The sequence below is a fragment of the Leucoraja erinacea genome, chromosome 23, assembly GCF_028641065.1.
Source record: "Leucoraja erinacea ecotype New England chromosome 23, Leri_hhj_1, whole genome shotgun sequence".
Lineage (NCBI taxonomy): Eukaryota > Metazoa > Chordata > Chondrichthyes > Rajiformes > Rajidae > Leucoraja > Leucoraja erinaceus.
Window position 1 is genome coordinate 24,930,039 of NC_073399.1, and position 24,701 is coordinate 24,954,739.

Here is a 24,701-nt window from a genome sequence, read left to right on the forward strand (position 1 = left end):
AGTCGGAACCCTTTCCAAGGATGGAACTGACAAAGAGTAGAAGGCAAAGCTTTAAGGTGCGAGGGGCAAGTTCAAAGGAGATGCGTGGGGCAAGTTTTTTTTAAACACAGAAAATGGTGGGTGCGCAGAATGCTCTGCCAGGTGTGTTGGTGGAGGTAGATATGATAGTGGTATTTAAGAGGCCTTTGGATAGGTACACATAAATGCAGGGGATGGAGGGATATATATCACATGCATGGCAGAAGAGATGAGTTTAATTTGGCATCATGTTCGGTGCAGACATTGTGGGCCAAAAGACATATTTCTTTGCTGTAATTTCCATTGCTATGTTCAATATATTCCTACAGGTGAAGGCAAGCATGCCCTTTACCACCCTATCCATTGATTTTGCTACCTCCAGGTAGGTATGTTGCAAAGCGTACCTGAAGCGTCGCTGAAAATCTGTCCCAGCCCGTGTGCGCGATTTTGGCGCCGTTTAGAGGGGGGCTGGTTTAAAACGCGATTTTTCACTAGGCTGTTCAAATCGAGGATGTTCAGCCTAGTTAATTATTAACGAAAATTCGCTGGAAGATTCACTAGCTGGAGCTATTATTAGTTTTACGAGCTTTATCTAAGTGTTATAGTAGTTTAAAAATTAACCTCTAAACCCCCGACTGCCGGCAACCGGCAGGGTCTCATACAGCAGACAACGGAAGGTAGGCTGTTTATTTTTACATTAAAAAGGGCTTCTTAAGATCCCTTTATACAAAGTTTAATGTTGCGAGTAGCTCATTTTGGGCCCATTATATCCCGCAGTATTTTTCTGGGCATTTGAGGCACAAATCAACCGCAATGTGAACGTTCTAAACCAGCACGTTCACAGGATCCCACTAGAAAGCTAATTTAAATGGGCATTTATTTACAGCAATTGAACACTAAATTCCTCAATCTGAGTCTGAAGAAGGGTTTCGGCCCGAAACGTTGCCTATTTCCTTCGCTCCATAGATGCTGCTGCATCCGCTGAGTTTCTCCAGCTTTTCTGTATAACCTTCGATTCTCCAGCATCTGCAGTTCCCTCTTAAACACTAAATTCCTTCCATTTGGCCTATAAATTAATGTAAATGAGATTTAAAAATCATGTTTTATTGTGAATTATTTGTGAATATTATTTGGACACTTAGGCTATTTAAAAATGTTAATCATTTATTAAGAAATGGATAGATGTTTAGATCTAGTAATTGAAGTTTGAAATTAGCTACAATTGGGTAACTAACTAATTATATGCTTTAATTTTAAGTCATCCAAGTAAGATTATTTTATATTTGTTTAAGAATGGTTCAATCTATGATAACTGAAATTTTCATTCAGTTCTCTTAATTTTTAAGAAGGTTATGGGCTTTTGACTGTCCACGATCACAGCTTTTTTGTTATGTCCATAGAAAATCAATAGGGAACAAGATGCTAATTTCCGAGTATGAAAATGGCCATAAATTTTTAAATACTTGAGATATGAAAGTGAATTAAGTGTCAAATTAAACTTATTTTTATGCTTTATCTGATGGGATAAATTGCAGACTTGATTTTTTAAATCTCAAAATTTTGTAACATTGCTACTCCAGGGTTACAGTTACAGTTTAGCTTTTTTGCCACGTGTACCGAGGTACAGTGGAAAGCTTTTGTTGCATGCTATCAAGTCAGCGGAAAGACAATACATGATTACAGTCAAACCATTTCCAGTGTATAGATACATGATAAGGATATAACATATAGTGCAAGGTAAAGCCAGCAAAGTCCGATCAAGGATTGAGGAGTTTATGAAGACCATAGTTAAAGTAAGAAATGTTGCTGTGGGAATAGAGATTAAAGAGTGTGGATCGATTGTAATATGTGACTGTAGATCTGCTTCTGTGGCTGGCTCGCAAATAGTCGCCTGGGTTGGGTGCCTTATGCCCTGTCCCACTTAGGAAACCTGAACGGAAACCTCTGGAGACTTTGCGCCCCACCGAAGGTTTCCGTGCGGTTCCTGGAGGTTGCAGGTGGTTGCCAGAGGTTGCAGGTAGTGGAAGCAGGTAGGGAAACTAACAAAAACCTCCGGGAACCGCACGGAAACCTTGGGGGGGGCGCAAAGTCTCCAGAGGTTTCCGTTCAGGTTTCCTAAGTGGGACAGGGGCATTAGCTTGCACCTCAAGCTCCCTCTGTAGATCAATTCCTCTAAAAATCCGACCATTCAGCATTGGACAATATAACAATTACAGCACGGAAACAGGCCATCTCGGACTAGAAGGGTCGAGATGGCCTGTTTCCGTGCTGTAATTGTTATATGGTTATTGGAGCGCTGGGCAAATCCTCCCCAAACCCAAACATTATCAAGACCTTGTGTGGTGAAGTGGGACCTTTCCTATCATTGGAGAAGAAGCAGCCATGGTGGATAGAGTGCCCGTGCAAAGTTTGGCTATTTTCGTAGTGCAGATGTGTCAGTCCACACTGTTGATTAAGAAAAACTCAGTGTGCCCCACTTCAGCAAGAACCTTTTGCAGGTGAAATCCCTCAATATTACTCAAACACATTTAACAAAAAATCTTTCTGCCACTGTGTATTGTTCCCTGTAACACCCCTGAGATCCCATCATCTGGGTAAGGCCATTTTCTGACAACTACCATCAGACAGCAGGTACTGAAGCCTAAAGTCCTGCACCATTAGTTCAGGAACAGGTACTTTCCTACATCTACCAGGTTCTAGAATTGGCCTGCATAATCTTAATCTTACCTCAGCAATGAACAACATTTTTGTCTGGTGTTCTAGTCTATGTGCCTGTGATGCTGCTGCTTGAAAGATTTTCATTGTAACTGTACATCATCGTACTTGTACATAAGATAATAAACTAGACTTGAGATACCGACGGTTCATCGATATTCATGCCTCCGGGCCTGCTGTAACAGCAACATCTCCTGAGTTAGCAACCGGGCACAGTTCCTGATGGAGCTTGGATGTGCCTGTCACTTCTGGATAAATACTGAGGATAAGGATGAGTCGAGAGAGAGAACTGAGGAAGGGAGATTGATTGCGAAACGGCTGGGTGCCTGCGAGACAGAAGGTATCAGCTGTAACACGTACTGCTCCGTTCCCCATGGATGAGGCGGGATTGAAATGAACACACTGCTTCCGGCAATGTCACACACTAATTAACAGCCCAGCATTGCATCCTGATCCCATTTCAATTAACAAAGCCTTGTCTTTCTGCTGCAAAGTATTTGGCTGATTACGCTTTCCAAAGGTGTCCTGGGCTGATTGACGCAAACACTGATAATTTCAGGATTCTGTGCAATGCAATAAACAAACAGCTTGAGGACCTCAGCCGGTCAGGACGCATCTACAGCAGGAAATGGACTGCCAATGTTTCAGATCGGGCCTTTGAAGTGGGATAATATAGAACGAATGTGATTGTGTGATCCATGGTCAACATGGACTCACTCGTAATCTAAAAAAATCTCTAAATCTTCTTGAAAATCTGCAATGAATTACCAAGCAGAAGGTATGTTAGTTGATCAAATCCATAGACAATGTTACTCACGCCAGACTAGGTTAATTTTTAGGTTAATTCAGTAAAAATTGTAAACTGTCCCTTGTGTGTAGGACAGTGCTAGTGTACATGGGTCGTAGGTCGGCGCGAACTTGGTGATCAGAAGATTCTGTTTCTGCTCTGTATCTCCAAACTAAACCAGTCCCAGGTTTCACCTGCAATCTGAGCTGACCCTGGGCAGGTTCATACCGCAAGTGGTTACAAAAGAGGTGGAGAAGGTCACTTGCCTCCTCAAGCCTTAACAGTTTTGGGTACAATATCACTTGCCTCAGGCCCCTACAATACCTTGTAATTTTAATGTCAGCCAATCTTCTTAAATATTTTGATGACTCCACCCCAGAGAATTCCAAAGAGGCAAAACATTCTGAAGGAAGAAATTCATGCCATTTCTTTCTAAAGTAGGTGACCACATAGTATGAAACTGTGCTCCCTAAATCTAGATCCTCTCCCACAAGGGGGAATCCATCTCTCAGTATCAACCTTTACAGTCTTCCTCAGAATCATACATAATTTAATACAACAGCTTTTCACTCTTCTAAACTTCTTTGACCCCTTCAATCTAGAAATCAGCCCAATGAACCGTCGCTGCACTTTCTCCAATACAAATTCATCCCTCCTTAAAGAAAACATAGACCATAAAATAGTGTAGCACAGAAACAGGGCCTAGGGGTCACAATGTCTACAGCAAACACAATGCCAAGTTAAACTAATCTTCTTTGCCTGCAAGTGATACCTAATCATCGATTTGCTGTATATCCATGTGCCTATGTAAAAGCCCCCTAAATATCATCATCATATGTCTCAATCACCATCCCTGGCAGCTTATTCCAGACACCCACCACACAGTGCAAAAAACTGCACTGCACGTTTCCTTTAAACTTTCCCGCTCTATTCTTTGACGTTTTATACATGGGAAAAAGGATGGGACTATCTACCCTATTTATGCCTCTTCTAAAACAGGGGGTCAAAACTTTAAATGTCCGTGGAAATATTGACCTTCCTTTCTCAGAGTAGATGCCCTTCTGGCGTTGCATGCATGCCCATAAAAGAAAGGAGATGGTTTATTGCGTGCTTTTTGACCTCTCCTGGATTCCATCAAATGACCTGCACATTTCACCATTAAATCTCAGAACAGGCAGCAACTTAATCTCCCCATGCATGGTTCAAGAATGTACTTCATTCAAACTTCAAAACAGCGCATCACTACAAGTTGTGTGCAAAATAGAATGTGACCGAGAGTGTGCTCTCGCTAATTTACCACCAACAGGTTCTGAAGCTTTATTTTCAGATTCTGTTTATTATCAGAGATGAAAGTAGAAATATGTTATCAAGCAAGCTATTATGATCTGGAATACGGCAACTGAATGACCGATGAAAGTAGATTCAATAAAAAAACTCTCAAATAGGAATAAACAGTTGACTGAATTGAATAGTAGAGTAGCTATGGATACTATGAGGTTCAAAGTAAAAGAAGTACTGACACTTTTGAAAAATATAAAAGTGGATAAGTCTCCAGGTCCTGACAGGATATTCCCTAGGACATTGAGGGAAGTTAGTGTAGAAATAGCCGGGGCTATGACAGAAATATTTCAAATGTCATTAGAAACGGGAATAGTCCCCGAGGATTGGCGTACTGCGCATGTTGTTCCATTGTTTAAAAAGGGTTCTAAGAGTAAACCTAGCAATTATAGACCTGTTAGTTTGACTTCAGTGGTGGGCAAATTAATGGAAAAGATACTTAGAGACAATATATATAAGCATCTAGATAAACAGGGTCTGATCAGGAACAGTCAGCATGGATTTGTGCCTGGAAGGTCATGTTTGACTAATCTTCTTGAATTTTTTGAAGAGGATACTAGGGAAATTGACGAGGGTAAAGCAGTGGATGTTGTCTATATGGACTTTAGTAAGGCCTTTGACAAGGTTCCTCATGGAAGGTTGGTTAAGAAGGTTCAACTGTTGGGTATAAATGCAGGAATAGCAAGATGGATTCAACAGTGGCTGAATGGGAGAAGCCAGAGGGTAATGGTGGATGGCTGTTTATCGGGTTGGAGGCAGGTGACTAGTGGGGTGCCTCAGGGATCTGTGTTGGGTCCTTTGTTGTTTGTCATGTACATCAATGATCTGGATGAAGGTGTGGTAAATTGGATTAGTAAGTATGCAGATGATACCAAGATAGGGGGTGTTGTGGATAATGAAGAGGATTTCCAAAGTCTACAGAGTGATTTAGGCCATTTGGAAAAATGGGCTGAAAGATGGCAGATGGAGTTTAATGCTGATAAATGTGAGGTGCTACACCTTGGCAGGACAAATCAAAATAGGATGTACATGGTAAATGGTAGGGAATTGAAGAATACAGTTGAACAGAGGGATCTGGGTATAACCATGCATAGTTACTTGAAGGTGGAATCTCATATAGATAGGGTGGTAAAGAAAGCTTTTGGTATGCTAGCCTTTATAAATCAGAGCATTGAGTATAGAAGCTGGGATGTAATGTTAAAATTGTACAAGGCATAGGTGAGACCAAATCTGGAGTATGGTGTACAATTTTGGTCGCCCAATTATAGGAAGGATGTTAACAAAATAGAGAGAGTACAGAGGAGATTTACTAGAATGTTGCCTGGGTTTCAACAACTAAGTTACAGAGATAGGTTGAATAAGTTAGGTCTTTATTCTCTGGAGCGCAGAAGGTTAAGGGGGGACCTGATAGAGGTCTTTAAAATGATGAGAGGGATAGACAGAGTTGATGTGGACAAGCTTTTCCCTTTGAGAATAGGGAAGATTCAAACAAGAGGACATGACTTCAGAATTAAGGGACAGAAGTTTAGGGGTAATATGAGGGGGAACTTCTTTACGCAGAGAGTGGTGGCGGTGTGGAATGAGCTCCCAGTGGAAGTGGTGGAGGCAGGTTCATTGGTATCATTTAAAAATAAATTGGATAGGCATATGGATGAGAAGGGAATGGAGGGTTATGTACGAGTGCAGGCAGGTGGGACTAAGGGGAAAAAAATTTGTTCGGCATGGACTTGTAGGGCTGAGATGGCCTGTTTCCGTGCTGTAATTGTTTAATTGATTGGAAGATACAGCACGGAAACAGGCCCTTCAGCCCTTCGAGTTCACACCAATGGTTGACCACCTGTTCACATTAGTCTATGATATTCCACTTTCTCATCAATTTTCTACAAACTAGATGCAATTTACAGAAGCCAATTAACGTACAAACATTCATGCTTATGGGATGTAGGAGAAAACCAGAGCACCCAGAGGAAACCCATGCTGTTATTGGGAAAATGTGGAAACTCCACAGACAGCACCCGAGGTCAGGATTGAACCCGGTTCTCTGGCGCAGTGAGGCATCTGCTCAACCAGCTGCACAACCGTTCTGCCCAAATAGGATTTACAGGGCAGGTGGAAAGGGCAGAAGAAAGGGAATAATCACATATTCTCTTAAGCAGCCAGCAGAGGTACAATGAAGAAGTTTCTCCTGAACTACTTGCATTTTGATTTCTGTGATTCATCCCAGCTACATTTGGAGGCCAGAAAAGAAGAACGCTGGTCTCTCTGACTCATCAAATGTAGGTCCATGACACACACAGTCCCAACACCGAAGCTTATGCTCTATCCTGAATAGGACTGGGTGAGCGTCTGCCAATTTAGTGAGGCCCTGACTGTTTTCTCGGGCAATTATGGAAGGTTCCACAACACTAATTCAAAGAAAAACAATGTTCTTCCTTGTAAACGTGCCTCAATCAATGTTGATCCTCAGTCATCAACCCCCAACCAGATGATCTCCCCATTGCCAAACTGTTGGTGTGGAATATGTGTTACAGTGCTTCATTGGCTGTAAAGTTTTGAGCTATCATGAGTTTGTAAAATGAGTGAAAGATAGTACCTTCCTTTTCCCTTGAGTGGAGTTTCTTAATGACGGGAGTGGCTGGAAGAAACCATTCCAGTGTCAGTGGAAGTGACTGCTGTACTCATTTCCACCAAGAGAAGGTATTGCCTGATCCAGAGCCTGAATTAATCATTGATTTTTTAATTAATAACTTCAGAGGTCTAATTAATGACAGAACATAGAACAGCAGCACAGAGGAGCTGGTCTTTGAGCCCACAATGTCCATGATGCTAAGCACTTCACAAGCTCTCAACCTCTGCCATCATGAGGGGCTTGGGTAGAAGGAACATGAGCACCCAACCACTCCGTCAGACATGTTTCACCAATCCTTCATCATCACTGGCTCCAAGGCCTAGAGTTCCCTGGCCAAGCAGATTGAGGGAACTCTTTCACCAGAAGACTGCAGCAGTTCAAGAAGGCAACTCACCTATCCCCACCCCGACTTCTCAAGGACAGTGAGCGATGAGCAACACATGCTGCTTTGCCAATGAGGCACATATTCTGTAAAATGAATAAGTAAAGAAATCAGTGATAGTCAGGAAGAAGTATACAAAAGTAAAATGTCAAGGCTGTGCTCAGTAAAACATTTTTATTGTTATTTTCCTGCGCATCCTTTAATAGAGTTGTTCCACATGATTCAACAAAATATTGTAAAAAGTGAAATAAAAAATGTAGTGACTATCAATCTTTGAATTCCACCTCCTCTGTAAAAGCTTGGAAGAAACCTATTATATACTGACAGTGAAATGAAGACAAGAGCTACTGAAACGGTCTTGCGTGGGAAGCCCAGTTGCAGGATTGTCCTTTTACAGACACGGACAAGGCTAAGCCATTAGTCGCCGTGGATAACAGTGGTTAAAACTGGTGAATATGCCCACACCTCGTCGTAAGCCCCCAATCAGCCTTTGAGCTCAGGACCCCATTTGGAATGGACAATAACTGCTGACCCTGTACAGACACCCACGTTACATGGATGAATAAAAGAATGAAACTATTATTTGAAAGACTGGAACTGTGAATTCAACTACTTAAAGTACTGAATATAAATCATGAAACTGTAAGGAGCTAATGAACAGAGAGAGATGCAATACTCTGCAAGCCGGGGTCTCAGTGGAAGATCTCTTTACTTTGAGTCAGTCGCTGGTGGGGTTCATTCCAGGAGGTTAAACATAAACCTATCCGACACTGCAGGTTAGAAGCACCACGAACTGCAGGCAGACTACAATACAGACTATAATGCAGCACAGTGCAGAGCAGTGGACAGGATTTTAGTGCAGGAATTAATGCCATTAGGTTACAGTGCAGCTGACTGCAGCATTGCTTTGTTAGAAGACTACTCTGTGGATGAAACTGAGACCCTATCTCCTGCTCATAGTGATGTCAAAGTTGTCCTTTGGCCCAGTCTCCTTCTATCCCTTGAGAGCAGCTTTACAGTAGCAGCTCAACCACACTGGCAGCATTAACTTTATGGAGAGCAAGGCAGCCCAGTGATATAGAATCAGTGCAAGAAGTGACACTGAGGTGAACGGTCAGCCAGGATCTTACTGAATTGGCAGGTAGGCCCATGGGGACACATGGACTATTCTGGTGTTGGGTTCTGATCTCCTTACTTGATGCTGTAGCCTTTCCTCACTGCTCAGTCAACAGTTCCAGCCGTTCTCTGGCACTGGAACTAATCAGTGCTCTGACAAGGGATTGCAGTCAGTATGCTTTCTTCCATGAATTCTGTGGACATTTAAAAGACCAGGATAAACTGAATTAATTTATGATGAGGCAGAATACAGAAGATAGTCTGTCTGAATCCAACCACAGCAGTTAATGCACCACTCCCATTCCCAAGAGCCCTTCAAGGCCATAAAAGGTTCCTATACTGGTAACCTGATACTGTCTGGGCACTGCATAGAACCTCTATCCTGTAGTACTGATGAGCAAAGATACTAGAGCTCTAGTATCTTTGCTGATGAGAATGGATTTATCAGCCCTTGGACAGTGAAGAAACAGTTTGGGCAGAAACTTGATTGGGATATTTGACATAAGACAATTGCAAAATAGTTGGCTCTGGTTCAGTATAAACATTAGAACCGGATCAAAGCCAGTTATACGGTCAGCCATAACAGATCAAGCCACAGAGGAGAAGACATCGTTAGTGTAAGAAATGCTGCTGTTGAAATAAAGATTTAAAAGAGCGGAGCGATTGTAATATACAATAGCACATCCTCTTCTGGGACCAGCATGCTCTGCAAACAGCTGCCTGGCTCCGGCACCATCTTGGTTCTGCATCAATGTGTGCTTGCAGAAAGAGCAACGTTTCAGTTTGAACCCACAATATTTTCTGATTATATTTCAAATTTCTAGCATTTGCTAGAATAATGTGCCTATTTTCAACTGCATTTTTCAATGAATTTCTAGACTGTTTGGCTGTTTACGTTGTTTGCGGTGTGTTAGGCGGGCATCCAACTGTACGGCGAGGCGACTGAATGGTGATCGATTTTTTTGGGTAAATGTTGGAGCTGTGCAGCAGCATGTGCAGTTCTGCAGACGTTGATTGATGGTATGTTTTAATGTAATAAAAAGAAACTGCAAGAAATGCGTTCATTAAGCTTGAGCACGTGTGTGAACTCATTAAACATACAAAAGCACTGGGATCCCATTTCTGGCACCATACTCCTAGAACTGACCTTCCTTACATCTCGCTTCCATTGGAAAAAACAAACAGCTGGAGGAACTCAGCAGGTCATGCAGCATCTGTAGATGGACTAAGTTTTGGGTCGGAACCCTTCATCAGACTCAAGAAGGCCCCAACCAAAAATGTCATCTGTCCATTTCCCGCCACAGATGCTGCCTGGCCCAGCGTTTTTTCTTTGCTCCTGATTCCAGAATCTCCAGGCTCATGTATCTTCCTCAGAGTTGCATTACTCTCCTAATTAATTTCCAAGATTCCATCTACTCAGAATCTTGCTCCTGGTGGCAATTCTCCACCAGGTGGCACCGCAGTGGCTGCCTTGCCAACAGTCTGTCTGCCCTTTTCTTCTTTGTTGATTTTTAGTATGTGTTAAATGTATGTTTTGGTGTTTAGCTGTTTTATGTGTGTGTGTGTGTGTGGGGGGGGGGGGGGGGGGGGGGGGGTTGGGGGAAACTTTTTTTTCAATCTCTTATCTCGACAGAGATGCGGCCTAACATCATGGCATTGGCGGTCTCTTGCTGGGGAATGACTTGCTGGGGAACCTCCAACCGCGGGAGCCTGCGGGCTTACCATCGTGGAGCTGGCGGCCCCCAGTTAGGGACCGACTTCGGGAGATCCAAACTGCAGGAGCTTCGACTGCCCCGATTGCGGGTTTTTTGATCGCCCCGGCACAGGAGCTTCGATCACCGGCTGCGGGAGCTTTCATCGCTCCGACGCGAGAGGTTAGATCACCCCAACTGCGGATGGTTCAACTGCCCCGTCCGTGGGAGAATAAGGAGGAAAGGAGATTAGACATTGCCTTCCATCACAGTGAGAAATATGGGGAATCTGCTGTGGTGGATGTTTATGTTAACTTTTATGTAGTTGCAAGTCTTGTTACTTTTTTCATTATGTCTGTATGGTAAATCGAGTATCACTATACCTTAGGTAGACAAAAGTGCCGAAGAAACTCAGCGGGTGCAGCAGCATCTATGGAGCGAAGAAAATAGGCAATGTTTCGGGCCGAAACCCTTCTGTCTTCGGAGGGAGGAGGAGAACTTCTTCAAAGTAGGCATACCTTGAGAAGATTATGTAGTGGAGTAGACAAAGTGTTTAAGAACAAACTGCAGATGCTGGAAAATCGAAGGTAGACAAAAGTGCTGGAGAAACTCAGCGGGTGCAGCAGCATCTTAATTGGTACACGTGACAATAAAATACCCTTTGCACCCTTTGAACCTCTTCCAAATGATTACACTACATCGTCTGGAGATCTAGAGATCATTCCTCTTCTTGGCCAGTCCATTAGCATCGAGGCTGATTTGCCTCTGCTTTGGTGGCTAATGAGGCAAATTTGGGAACAAAAGACTCTTCCACAGATGGGGCTGGGGATGTAATGGATAGGGTGCAGGGTAGTTTATAAGGTAGTCCAATCTTTCTGCTGCTTACGTCTGTCTGCTCCCGGTGCAAAGCCTTAAAGTTGTTAATATCATTCCAGATGCTCCTTCTTCACTTTGAGTAGTCACGGACTGCTCAACAGAGTTCAATTTAATTTAGTTTTGTTTAATTCAGTTTAGCTTAGTTTCGGTTATTATTAACCATATAACCATATAACAATTACAGCGCAGAAACAGGCCATCTCAGCCCTACAAGTCCGTGCCGAACAATTATTTTCCCTTAGTCCCACTCTCATCAGTCTATCCCTCTCATCATTTTAAAGACCTCAATCAAGTCCCCCCTTAACCTTCTGCACTCCAGAGAATAAAGACCTAACTTATTCAACCTTTCTCTGTAATTTAATTGTTGAAACCCAGGCAACATTCTAGTAAATCTCCTCTGTACTCTCTCTATTTTGTTGACATCCTTCCTATAATTGGGCGACCAAAATTGTACACCATACTTCAGATTTGGTCTCACCAATGCCTTGTACAATTTTAACATTACATCCCAGCTTCTATACTCAATGCTCTGATTTATAAAGGCTAGCATACCAAAAGCTTTCTTTACCACCCTATCTATATGAGATTCCACCTTCAAGGAACTATGCACGGTTATTCCCAGATCCCTCTGTTCAACTGCATTCTTCAATTCCCTACCATTTACCATGTATGTCCTATTTTGATTTGTCCTGCCAAGATGTAGCACCTCACATTTATCAGCATTGAACTCCATCTGCCATCTTTCAGCCCATTCTTCCAAATGGCCTAAATCACTCTGTAGACTTTGGAAATCCTCTTCATTATCCGCAACACCCCCTATCTTGGTATCATCTGCATACTTACTAATCCAATTTACCATACCTTCATCCAGATCATTGATGTACATGACAAACAACAAAGGACCCAACACAGATCCCTGAGGCACCCCACTAGTCACCTGCCTCCAACCCGACAACCCGACAAACAGCCATCCACCATTACCCTCTGGCGTCTCCCATTCAGCCACTGTTGAATCCATCTTGCTACTCCTGCATTTATACCCAACAGTTGAATCTTCTTAGCCAACCTTCCATGAGGAACCTTGTCAAAGGCCTTACTAAAGTCCATATAGACAACATCCACTGCTTTACCCTCGTCAATTTCCCTATTGTTAGGCATACTAAGGTATAGTGAAAAGCTTTTTTGGTGCATGCTATCTAGTCAGCGGAAAGAACTATATATGGTTACAATCCTTGAAAGTGATATTACTGGCAGAGTTGGCAAGAAGGTGGGTGTACAGAGTGAGATGCCAAAATAAATAAATTAGGCAAATACTATCACAAACTAAAATCTAAAGACATTTGGATTGGTGCATGGATAGGATAGGCTTTGAAGGATATGGGCTAAACGCAGGCAGGTGTGACTAGTGTAGGTGGGGTATGTTGGTCAATATAAGCAAGTTGAACTGTAACAGGCCTGTTTCCATGCTGTATGATTCTATGACTCTATAAGTCGAGGTATTGAATATAAACATTGAGATATTACGTTCCAATTGTACACGATGCCGGTGAGCCTACATTTTGAGTATTGTGTTCACTTTTGGTCACCCTCCTACAGAAAAACTATTGTTAAGCTGGAAAGAGTGCAGAAACTTTAATCATTGGAGGGCTGGAGAATGAGGTGTGATCGTAAAGAGATGTATAAGATCATGAGGGGATTAGATAGGGTTGATGCACTAGGGAAATCAAGAACCAGAGGTCATAAGTTTAAGGTGAGAGAAAAAATGTGATTGGAACCCGAGGGCTAACATTTTCACACAGTGGGTGAATAGAATGAGCTGCCAGAGGAGGTAGTTGTGGCAGGTTCGATAGCATTTAAAAGATCTTTTAACAGGTACATGGATAGGAAAGGCTTAGAGTAGGAAAGGAAAGAATTTGGTTCGAGTTCATAGTATTCAATAGTCTAAATGTTGGGAAGAAACTGCTCCTGTAGCTAGACTTTACAGTGTTCAGGCTCCTATACTTTCTTCCCGATGGCAGGAATGAAATGAGAGCATGGCCAGGATGGTGTACATCGCCAATGTTGCTGACTGCCTTAGTGAGACAGCATCCTTATGGAACCCTCTGATGGTGGGGAAGTCAGTACCCATGATGGACTACGCAATGTTCAGATTTTTCCAATCTTTGTTCCTGAGCGTTCGAGTTGCCAAACCAGGTGATGTTTAGTTTAGTTTAGAAATATAACGTGAATACAGGCCTTTCAGCCCACCGAGTCTGCACCGATCAGAATGTGGGATGAAACCAGAGCACCCAGAGAAAACCCACGCGATCACAGGGAGAAACTATAGACTGTACCGACAGCACCCATAGTCAGGTTCAAACCCATGACTCTGATGCTGTAAAGCAGCAATGTAACTGCAGCGTCACTGTGCCACCTGCAATCAGTCAGTACATTCTCTACCATACTCCTGTAGAAATTCATGAGAGTATTTGTTGACATACCAAATCTTCTCAATCTTCTAAGAAAATAGAGGCTTTGATGGGCTTTCCTTATGATGCACGCCCAGAAATTCTCCATGACCGACCCGTCGATGAAGACAGGTTTGTGGATCCTCTGCCTTCCTCTTCTGAAGTCAACAATCATTACTTTGGTTTTACTGACCTTGAGAGCAAATTGTTGTTCCAGTACCATTCAGTCAGACGATCGATCAGCCTCCTAATCTCTGACTTGTCATCGACCACAATTCGCCGACAACAGAACTCAATTCATCCCACTCTATCCTACATTGTCCCACCCTGTCCCATCCATTTCTCTCCGTCTCACACAATCTCTTTCTCATCCAGTCCTATCACCTTTAGCTTGCCTTCATTGTAGATGTGAAGTAATTCTTTGTTAATTTGCTAATGCTGGAGCCTCGTACATTGGACACAGTTATTGGAAGACAAATGTTGTGAGCCTCGTGATGAGATTTCACTTTAGACTTTGCACAGTTTCTGGCGATGTGAGCCTTGTTTACAACACAAAACACTTGCATAACTTTCAAAACTTGGCACGGTTTAACAGCTGCATTCTGTACAGAGAGGGCTTGCCTTCATTGAAGCTGCTGTGCGTTCGGAAATCGGACTCAGCAAAAATAGAACACAATAGGTCTCAGTGAGAATGACCACATGACAGTCAGGAGTGCTGACGTGAGCTGCTTGCTTGGACATTGCAAAGTGGTATAAAATAGCCATGATGTGGGTGGCATAAGCCTGCACATAACAAAATGGAAGGCACAGAGAGCATTGTGCCAGGGGAACACAATACCACTGAGAACAGAGCAGCATTCTGAAAGGCCAAAGGACTCTTGAATAACATGCAATTGTATCCAAACTTTTAAGGAGGATAATGTAACATTTGGAATGTTTAATTCTAGCACAAAGAATCACTAACAATCCATGTGATCTTAGTATGAGTGAGATGGCGTTGGATGGTATTTAGCACTGGCTGAAGTTATGTTCTTGCGCAGAGTGTGCAGGCAAAACTGTGCTTACCATTGCAAGTGTGTGCTTGTTTAGGATTGCTTACAATAATTGTGTGTGTGCATGTATAAATTGCTGTTTCCTGCTTTGTGCATCTTCGCATCAGCTAATGTGCATTCCCATCAGCTTATGCCTGATGTTTGTTGTGTGCTTGTTTTGGATGATGTGTGCTTGTATTGAGTGGTTTATACTTGTACCTATTGGTGTTTGCTGCATGTGTGTTTATACGAGTTGAAAAGTAATTGCACACTTGTTTTTTTTTTTAACGTGTATAATTATATTATTTTGGTGTGTACTTGTAGCGGTCATTTGCTCCTGGTGTGTTTGTATCAGCTGGCATGTGCTACCACTTGTTTATATGTACAAGTTATGCTAGTATCAGTTAGAGTGTGCTGATCAGTTCATTCCTGTATCAATTAGCGTGTGCTAATTATTGTGCACTTGTAATAGTTGGAGGACGTTTGTGTTATTTGGCTTGTATTCGTATTGGTTGGCATGTGCTGGTTTTGATTACTTGCCGTTGATTGCTCTGTGGCTGTGTTGTGATTGATGTGTGCTGTTGGTTGAATAGCTGTGCTGATTAGTGTGTGTTTGTGTTGGATTATATGTCAGTACGCTGGATGATATTTATAGGTTCCTGTGTGAGCTGGTCATTGTGAGCTGGTCGGTGTGAGCTAGTTTCAGAAAGAATAGAAACATAGAAACATAGAAATTAGGTGCAGAAGTAGGCCATTCGGCCCTTCGAGCCTGCACCGCCATTCAATATGATCATGGCTGATCATCCAACTCAGTATCCCGTACCTGCCTTCTCTCCATACCCTCTGATCCCCTTGGCCACAAGGGCCACATCTAACTCCCTCTTAAATATAGCCAATGAACTGGCCTCAACTACCCTCTGTGGCAGAGAGTTACAGAGATTCACCACTCTCTGTGTGAAAAAAGTTCTCCTCATCTCGGTTTTAAAGGATTTCCCCCTTATCCTTAAGTTGTGACCCCTTGTCCTGGACTTCCCCAACATCGGGAACAATCTTCCTGCATCTAGCCTGTACAACCCCTTAAGAATTTTGGAAGTTTCTATAAGATCCCCTCTCAATCTCCTAAATTCTAGAGAGTATAAACCAAGTCTATCCAGTCTTTCTTCATAAGACAGTCCTGACATCCCAGGAATCAGTCTGGTGAACCTTCCCTGCACTCCCTCTATGGCAATAATGTCCTTCCTCAGATTTGGAGACCAAAACTGAACGCAATACTCCAGGTGTGGTCTCACCAAGACCCTGTACAACTGCAGTAGAACCTCCCTGCTCCTATACTCAAATCCTTTTGCTATGAAAGCCAACATACCATTCGCTTTCTTTACTGCCTGCTGCACCTGCATGCCTACCTTCAATGACTGGTGTACCATGACACCCAGGTCTCGCTGCATCTCCCCCTTTCCCAATCGGCCACCATTTAGATAATAGTCTGCTTTCCCGTTTTTGCCACCAAAATGGATAACCTCACATTTATCCACATTATACTGCATCTGCTAAACATTTGCCCACTCACCCAGCCTATCCAAGTCACCTTGCAGTCTCCTAGCATCCTCCTCACAGCTAACACTGCCCCCCCCAGCTTAGTGTCATCCGCAAACTTGGAGATATTGCCTTCAATTCCCTCATCCAGATCATTAATATATATTGTAAATAGCTGGGGTCCCAGCACTGAGCCTTGCGGTACCCCACTAGTCACTGCCTGCCATTGCGAAAAGGACCCGTTTACTCCTACTCTTTGCTTCCTGTTTGCCAGCCAGTTCTCTATCCACATCAATACTGAACCCCCAATGCCGTGTGCTTTAAGTTTGCTACCCGCCAATCCTCTGGAACTACTCCAGAATCTAAAGAGTTTTGAAAGATTATTACTAATGTATCCACTATTTCTGGAGCTACTTCCTTAAGTACTCTGGGATGCAGCCTATCTGGCTCTGGGGATTTATCGGCCTTTAATCCATTCAATTTACCCAACACCACTTCCCGACTAACCTGGATTTCACTCAATTCCTCCAACTCCTTTGACCCGCGGGCCCCTGCTATTTCCGGCAGATTATTTATGTCTTCCTTTGTGAAGACGGAACCAAAGTAGTTATTCAATTGGTCCGCCATATCCTTGTTCCCCATGATCAACTCACCTGTTTCTGACTGCAAGGGACCTACATTTGTTTTAATCGAAGTAACTGGAGCATAACGGTGTCACCCAACCTCTTGGCAGATCTGCTTTGGACCTCAGCCCCACAATCCTGCCCATTTCCTTAACTCCACTTTTAACTGAGAATCTATCTTGGCTTTAAATGTATTCAGTAATTGGAGGAGAATTCGGGAAGCTGATAAAAACCCTAAGAGGAGAAATTTCCTCTCATCTCTATCTTAAACCCCCTGTTCTGAACTTTCCCTGATCTGGATTGACCACAAGGGGAAATCAACACCCAGCATCTACCTTCTCAGAGTCTTGTACATTTCAAATAATTCCATCTCTCATTCTTCTGGCCCCCATTGTCCAGAGCATCTTGTTCATTCTTTCCTTTGGAGATACAGCACTGAAACAGGCCTTTTGGCCCATCGAGTCCACATCGACCTGAGATTACCCCCTACTATCCTATTTCTATCCATACTATCAACACTACGCTACATTCTCGGGGCAATTTACAATTTTACCAAAGCCAATCAACCTACAAATTTGGAGTGTGGGAAGAAACCAGAGCACCTGGAGAAAACCCACATGGTCACACGGAGAACGTACAAACTCCGTACAGAGCACCTGTAGGCAGGATTGAACCTGGATCTCTGGCGTTGTAAGGCAGCAAATCTACCGCTGTCCCATTGTGCCGCCCCATGTGGCCACACTCTTTGTTCCAATAATCAACTGAATTAACTTTCTCTGCATATGCATCCCTCAGCAATTGTGCAATCACCAATGCATGGCTTTCTGCTACTACAGGTTTTACATCACCAGGGAAAGTGGGCAAGAGTGTTTATGGAAGGTAAACCATGCCAGGGCACAGACAGTGAATGGCAGGGCCCTGGGGAAGGTTATAAAACAGCAAAACATTGTGGTAAATTGTTGAGTTTCTGCTCTGCTAAAATGTGAAGGTTTTATAGTGGAGACAGATGGCTTGTTCCTGATGTAAGTTTCAGATTGTTATTTAACAATTGTATATGACTACTTATCAGACTTTTCCATGCTTCAGGCATCCTCACTTGTACTTCACCTCACATGGAACATCAATACTTTTGAAGCAACATACATGTCCTTCCCTGCACTTTATCCTTTGCACATCATTCCCCCTGCTCTTGCAGTCCTAACTGTCTGAAATATTTATTATAAGATTGTTGTCGCGATTTATGGACAATCCTGCACCTCCCTAATCCCTCGCCAATCTTTGGCCCTCCCAGTCAATACACTCCTGTCTTATTCTGTGACCACCTTGCCATCAACAAACAATGAACGTACAGACTTCGCAGACAATATATTCTGTGCTTTCAGACCCCTGCTCTCTTTCTCTCTATCTCAACTCCATTTACTTGTCCAAGCTCCAAATCACTCATTAACCTTTTCTTACATGTCTACTGACTTCAAGCCTTGATCACTCCAAAGTCAGCAGAGTCCTCAGCCAATCTGGGGCAGAATAATCCAAAATATCTTGGCATCAGTTTTAGAACATGCCTTCTGAATTCCCCCACAGAAGGAAATTATATTTTTCTCACTGGACAGACATGGATGAAAATGGTGTTGGAGCCACAAGTGCATTTTTGAACTCTGCATGGTACTAATTGGGTCAATGTAAAATGAAATGGGGTAGTTGCTGTGCATCTGTGGATGGCTCTGTAATCCGTCCTCCCTTATATCAGTCTTGCCCACAGGCATGATAAAAATATGACAGTGGGCAGGTGCAAGGTTTGGCAAGGGCTCTAAAGATCTTAAAAACATAACCTATGTTATATGTCTGAAGAACGGTCTTGACCTGAAACGTCCACCCATTCCTTCTCTTCAGAGATGCTGCCTGTCCCGCTGAGTTAGAAACATAGAAACATAGAAAATAGGTGCAGGACATTCGGCCCTTCGAGCCTGCATTGCCATTCAGTATGATCATGGCTGATCATCCAACTCAGTATCCTGTACCTGCCTTCTCTCCATAGCCCCTGATCCCTTTAGCCACAAGGACCACATTTAACTCCCTCTTAAATATAGCCAATGAACTGGCCTCAAATACTTTCTGTGGCAGAGAATTCCACAGATTCACCACTGTGGAATTCAGCATTTTGTGTCTATCTTCGATTTAAAGCAGCATCTGCAGTTCTTTCCAACACATAACCTATGTACATCTTGCAATTGACTCCAGAGTCCCAAATAACCAGCAGCAGATGTGAGTAAATCATCACCTTACCATCATCTTATATTTACTTCTGCAGCGTATAAAGAGCCACCAAGCTGGACCAATATAACTAGACAAGATAAAGGATAGGTCAGCATGTCACGGATGAATCAGCATGGATCTACGCATTTTAAAGCATAATTAGCATTTTTATTGATTCCACAGTATGAAGTATGATCGGTTAATTGGAACATGTTATATTAAATGCTATCTCTATCCATTTAAAACCTCACTACTGCCAAATAACCTTCTCTGCCCTCCAGTTTGATTGATGGGGATACACACTGTGGAGCCTCAGTATAGTAGATGAGATTTAAGGCAATGAGAGCATGATAATGACACCAGCAATTTTTTATTGGAGAGGTGAAAGATGAATAGATTTCCACTTGTGATGTTGATAGGATTAGACTATGCAAAGTCACAGAGATATGACTGATGGTTGTGCCAAAGCACCCCCGGTGGCCCAATGATGAACTGCAACAAGTGCAGTAATGAGCAAAGATCCTATAACCATATAACCATATAACCATATAACAATTACAGCATGGCAACAGGCCATCTTGACTCTTCTAGTCCGTGCCGAACACGTATTCTCCCCTAGTCCCATATACCTGCGCTCAGACCATAACCCTCCATTCCTTTCACAGAGAGAGCTCTGCTATAGGATCTTTGGTAATGAGCAAAGATCTTTGGTAATGAGTATGGAAACACGAGACTGCAGACACTGAAACCTAGGTCAAAAATAAACTGCCAGGGTAACTCGGTGGGTCAAGCAGCATCTGTGGAGGCAAAGGGATAATCGATGTTCTGGGTCAAGACCTTGAATCAGGACCTCCGCACTTTTGATTCACCAATCATTTACCAGCTCCTGCCACACCCCTTCCCTCACCTCTTTATATTGATCCTCAGTCGTAATGCAGGATCTCGCCTCTATAAAACCAACCATCCATTTGCCTCCACAGATGCTGCATGATTGTATTCCTCCAGCAGCTTGGTTTTTGCAGCAGTGAACATACATGGCAGGATGATCAACTTTCTGAACAAAGTTTGATGCCATCAGCCCAGTTTCTGATACCAACTCAGAATAAGTAAAAGTCCCAATAAATCATGAAGCGGCAGGCATTTATCTTCCATTAACACACCTATTAAGTGTTATTCTGATGCTGTGGTTTATTTTATTAATTGTTGCCTTTATTTTAGTTATTTCAGATGCCTTTATTTCAGCAATGAGTATTCATAACAATTGTTCATTAACATTTACTATAGCGTAACTTAATGCAGCAATATAGGAGCACTAACGGTTAAAGAAAATTGGCGCAGCACAAAAGGTGCAGACAGAAAGAGTTGGAGGCTTGACAATGCTCTCAACTAAGAGAAAAACAAAGAATGGAGACATTTAGGATGAAATTGTGGAACCTTCAGGTTGCTAAGGGCACAGCTGTAGATGAGGACATGAGGAAGAGAAAAAGCTGAGACATCAAACAGTTACAAGGTTGGCAGGGGTCACGTAATCCATGGAAAAGTTTCACACAAGGATGAACATTTTAAATTGGAGATATTTCTGAACTGGAGCAACATAACAGAGCAACTACAATGGTGATGTGGGAATGGGACAGATGAATTTAGGTCACGGGAAGCAGAATTTAGGATAAGCACATATCATGGACAGGGTGATCATCTGGAGATTATTGGAGCAATACAACTCCGACAGAAACAGGAACAGGAGAATAGTGCTGATTTGCCCTGAAAATCCAACTATTTTGCCTTACACATGATTCAACCTCTACAGGCCTCTACATTAAAGATTTCCAAGGACGCTTGAGAGAAAAAATCCCTGTCATCATTGGCTTATAACATACATCCCTTTATTCTGAGACAACTCCTGGATTGCCTCACTAGGGAAACAATCTCTCAGCGCCAATCCATGTCGATCATTCTTAAAATCTATAATACAAGATTGCTTGTTATTTTTTCTGAACCCTCGAGAAAATGGAACAAATGAACCTATTTTCATCCTAAAACAATCCTTTCATCTCTTGAATCACAGGTGAACCTTCTCGGCATTGCTCTGAAGCAGGTACAGCGGTGCAACGATACAGTTGCCACCTTACCGCAATGCCTGTAAAGTTTAGCTTGTACCCTGTATCTGGCTACTGTTTGGAAGCCTGTATATAGCTTCCATTAGGGTCTTTTTACCCGTGCAGTTTCTTAGCTCTACATCTTTCGATCCTCTGTCTTTCAATGGTGCAAAATCCCAGGAAGAGGCTGAAGAAGGTGAACTAGAGAAACAGTCTGACATCAGGTCCTTTCAGGAACTTAGGCCCCACTGAAAGAGAGTTGCATATATAGAGCACATTGCACCTCTTCCGCATATCCCAAAGAATATTGCAATTATTGTTATGATTTTGAAATGCTATACTCAAAAGGTTATCATAAAACACAACTTGATTATGATGAAATATTCCGTCATTGTGATGATAGTCGAGGAGAAAACACTGGGTAGGTCTCCAGGGAGAACTCTAGATTACTAAACAGAAGAACTAAATAATTATAACCATATAACCGTATAACCATATAACAATTACAGCACGGAAACAGGCCATCTCGACCCTTCTAGTCCGTGCCGAACACGTATTCTCCCCTAGTCCCATACACCTGCGTTCAGACCATAACCCTCCATACCTTTCCCGTCCATATAACTATCCAATTTATTTTTAAATGATAAAAACGAACCTGCCTCCACCACCTTCACTGGAAGCTTATTCCACACAGCCACCACTCTCTGAGTAAAGAAGTTCCCCCTCATGTTACCCCTAAACTTCTGTCCCTTAATTCTCAAGTCATGTCCCCTTGATTGAATCTTCCCTACTCTCAGTGGGAAAAGCTTATCCACGTCAACTCTGTCTATCCCTCTCATCATTTTAAAGACCTCTATCAAGTCCCCCCTTAACCTTCTGCGCTCCAAAGAATAAAGCCCTAACTTGTTCAACCTTTCTCTGTAACTTAGTTGCTGAAGCCCAGGCAACATTCAAGTAAATCTCCTCTGTACTCTCTCTATTTTGTTGACATCCTTCCTATAATTAGGCGACCAAAATTGTACACCATACTCCAAAATTGGCCTCACCAATGCCTTGTACAATTTTAACATTACATCCCAACTTCTATACTCAATGCTCTGATTTATAAAGGCCAGCACACCAAAAGCTTTCTTTACCACCCTATCTACATGAGATTCCACGTTCAGGGAACTGTGCACAGTTATCCCCAGATCCCTCTGTTCACCTGCATTCTTCAATTCCCTACCATTTACCATGTACGTCCTATTTTGATTTGTCCTGCCAAGATGTAGCACCTCACACTTATCAGCATTAAACTCCATCTGCCATCTTTCAGCCCACTCTTCCAACTGGCATAAATCTCTCTGTAGACTTTGAAAATCTACTTCATTATCCACAACCCCACCTATCTTAGTATCATCTGCATACTTACTAATCCATTTTACCACACCATCATCCAGATCATTGATGTACATGACAAACAACAGTGGACCCAACACATATCCCTGTGGCACCCCACTAGTCACTGGCCTCCAACCTGACAAACAACCATCCACCATTACTCTCTGGCATCTCCCATTCAGCCACTGTTAAATCCATCTTGCTACTCCTACATTAATTGAACCTTCTTAACCAACCTTCCGTGAGGAACCTTGTCAAAGGCCTTACTGAAGTCCATGTATACAACATCCACTGCTTTACCCTCATCAATTTCCCTAGTAACCTCTTCAAAAAATTCAAGAAGATTAGTCAAACATGACCTTCCAGGCACAAATCCATGTTGACTGTTCCCAATCAGACCCTGTTTATCCAGATGCTTATATATATTATCTCTAAGTATCCTTTCCATTAATTTGCCCACCACTGACGTCAAACTAACAGGTCTATAATTGCTAGGTTTACTCTTAGACCCCTTTTTAAACAATGGAACAACAAGAAAGAGATTAGTTAAAACAAATGTAGGTCCCTTGCAGTCAGAAACAGGTGAGTTGATCATGGGGAACAAGGATATGGCGGACCAATTGAATAACTACTTTGGTTCCGTCTTCACAAATGAAGACATAAATAACCTGCCGGAAATAGCAGGGGCCCGCGGGTCCAAGGAGTTGGAGGAATTGAGTGAAATCCAGGTTAGTCGGGAAGTGGTGTTGGGTAAATTGAATGGATTAAAGGCCGATAAATCCCCAGAGCCAGATAGGCTGCATCCCAGAGTACTTAAGGAAGTAGCTCCAGAAATAGTGGATACATTAGTAATAATCTTTCAAAACTCTTTAGATTCTGGAGTAGTTCCAGAGGATTGGCGGGTAGCAAACTTAAAGCATACGGCATTGGGGGTTCAGTATTGATGTGGATAGAGAACTGGCTGGCAAACAGGAAGCAAAGAGTAGGAGTAAACGGGTCCTTTTCACAATGGCAGGCAGTGACTAGTGGGGTACCGCAAGGCTCAGTGCTGGGACCCCAGCTATTTACAATATATATTAATGATCTGGATGAGGGAATTGAAGGCAATATCTCCAAGTTTGCGGATGACACTAAGCTGGGGGGCAGTGTTAGCTGTGAGGAGGATGCTAGGAGACTGCAAGGTGACTTGGATAGGCTGGGCGAGTGGGCAAATGTTTGGCAGATGCAGTGTAATGTGGATAAATGTGAGGTTATCCATTTTGGTGGCAAAAACGGGAAAGCAGACTATTATCTAAATGGTGACAGATTGGGAAAGGGGGAGATGCAGCGAGACCTGGGTGTCATGGTACACCAATCATTGAAGGTAGGCATGCAGGTGCAGCAGGCAGTGAAGAAAGCGAATGGTGTGTTAGCTTCCATAGCAAAAGGATTTGAGTATAGGAGCAGGGAGGTTCTACTGCAGTTGTACAGGGTCTTGGTGAGACCACACCTGGAGTATTGCGTTCAGTTTTGGTCTCCAAATCTGAGGAAGGACATTATTGCCATAGAGGGAGTGCAGAGAAGGTTCACCAGTGATTCCTGGGATGTCAGGACTGTCTTATGAAGAAAGACTGGATACACTTGGTTTATACTCTCTAGGATTTAGGAGATTGAGAGGGGATCTTATAGAAACTTACAAAATTCTTAAGGGGTTGGACAGGCTAGATGCAGGAAGATTGTTCCCGATGTTGGGGAAGTCCAGGACAAGGGGTCACAGCTTAAGGATAAGGGGGAAATCCTTTAAAAC

General features: G+C 42.8%; 1 protein-coding gene across 2 annotated transcripts in view; it reads right to left on the bottom strand.

The window, feature by feature from the left end:
• Positions 1-7,652: 7,652 nt before the first annotated feature.
• The window catches only part of LOC129708401 (E3 ubiquitin/ISG15 ligase TRIM25-like), a 102,367-nt gene continuing 85,318 nt past the window's right edge, over positions 7,653-24,701 (bottom strand). Inside the window, exon 7 of one of the 2 annotated variants that reach the window (XM_055654122.1) lies at positions 7,653-7,955. In XM_055654122.1, coding sequence (XP_055510097.1) covers positions 7,901-7,955 — 55 coding nt within the window. In that variant the 3' untranslated portion in view covers positions 7,653-7,900. The remainder of the gene's footprint in view (positions 7,956-24,701) is intronic. The other variant, XM_055654123.1, reaches the window with a different exon arrangement.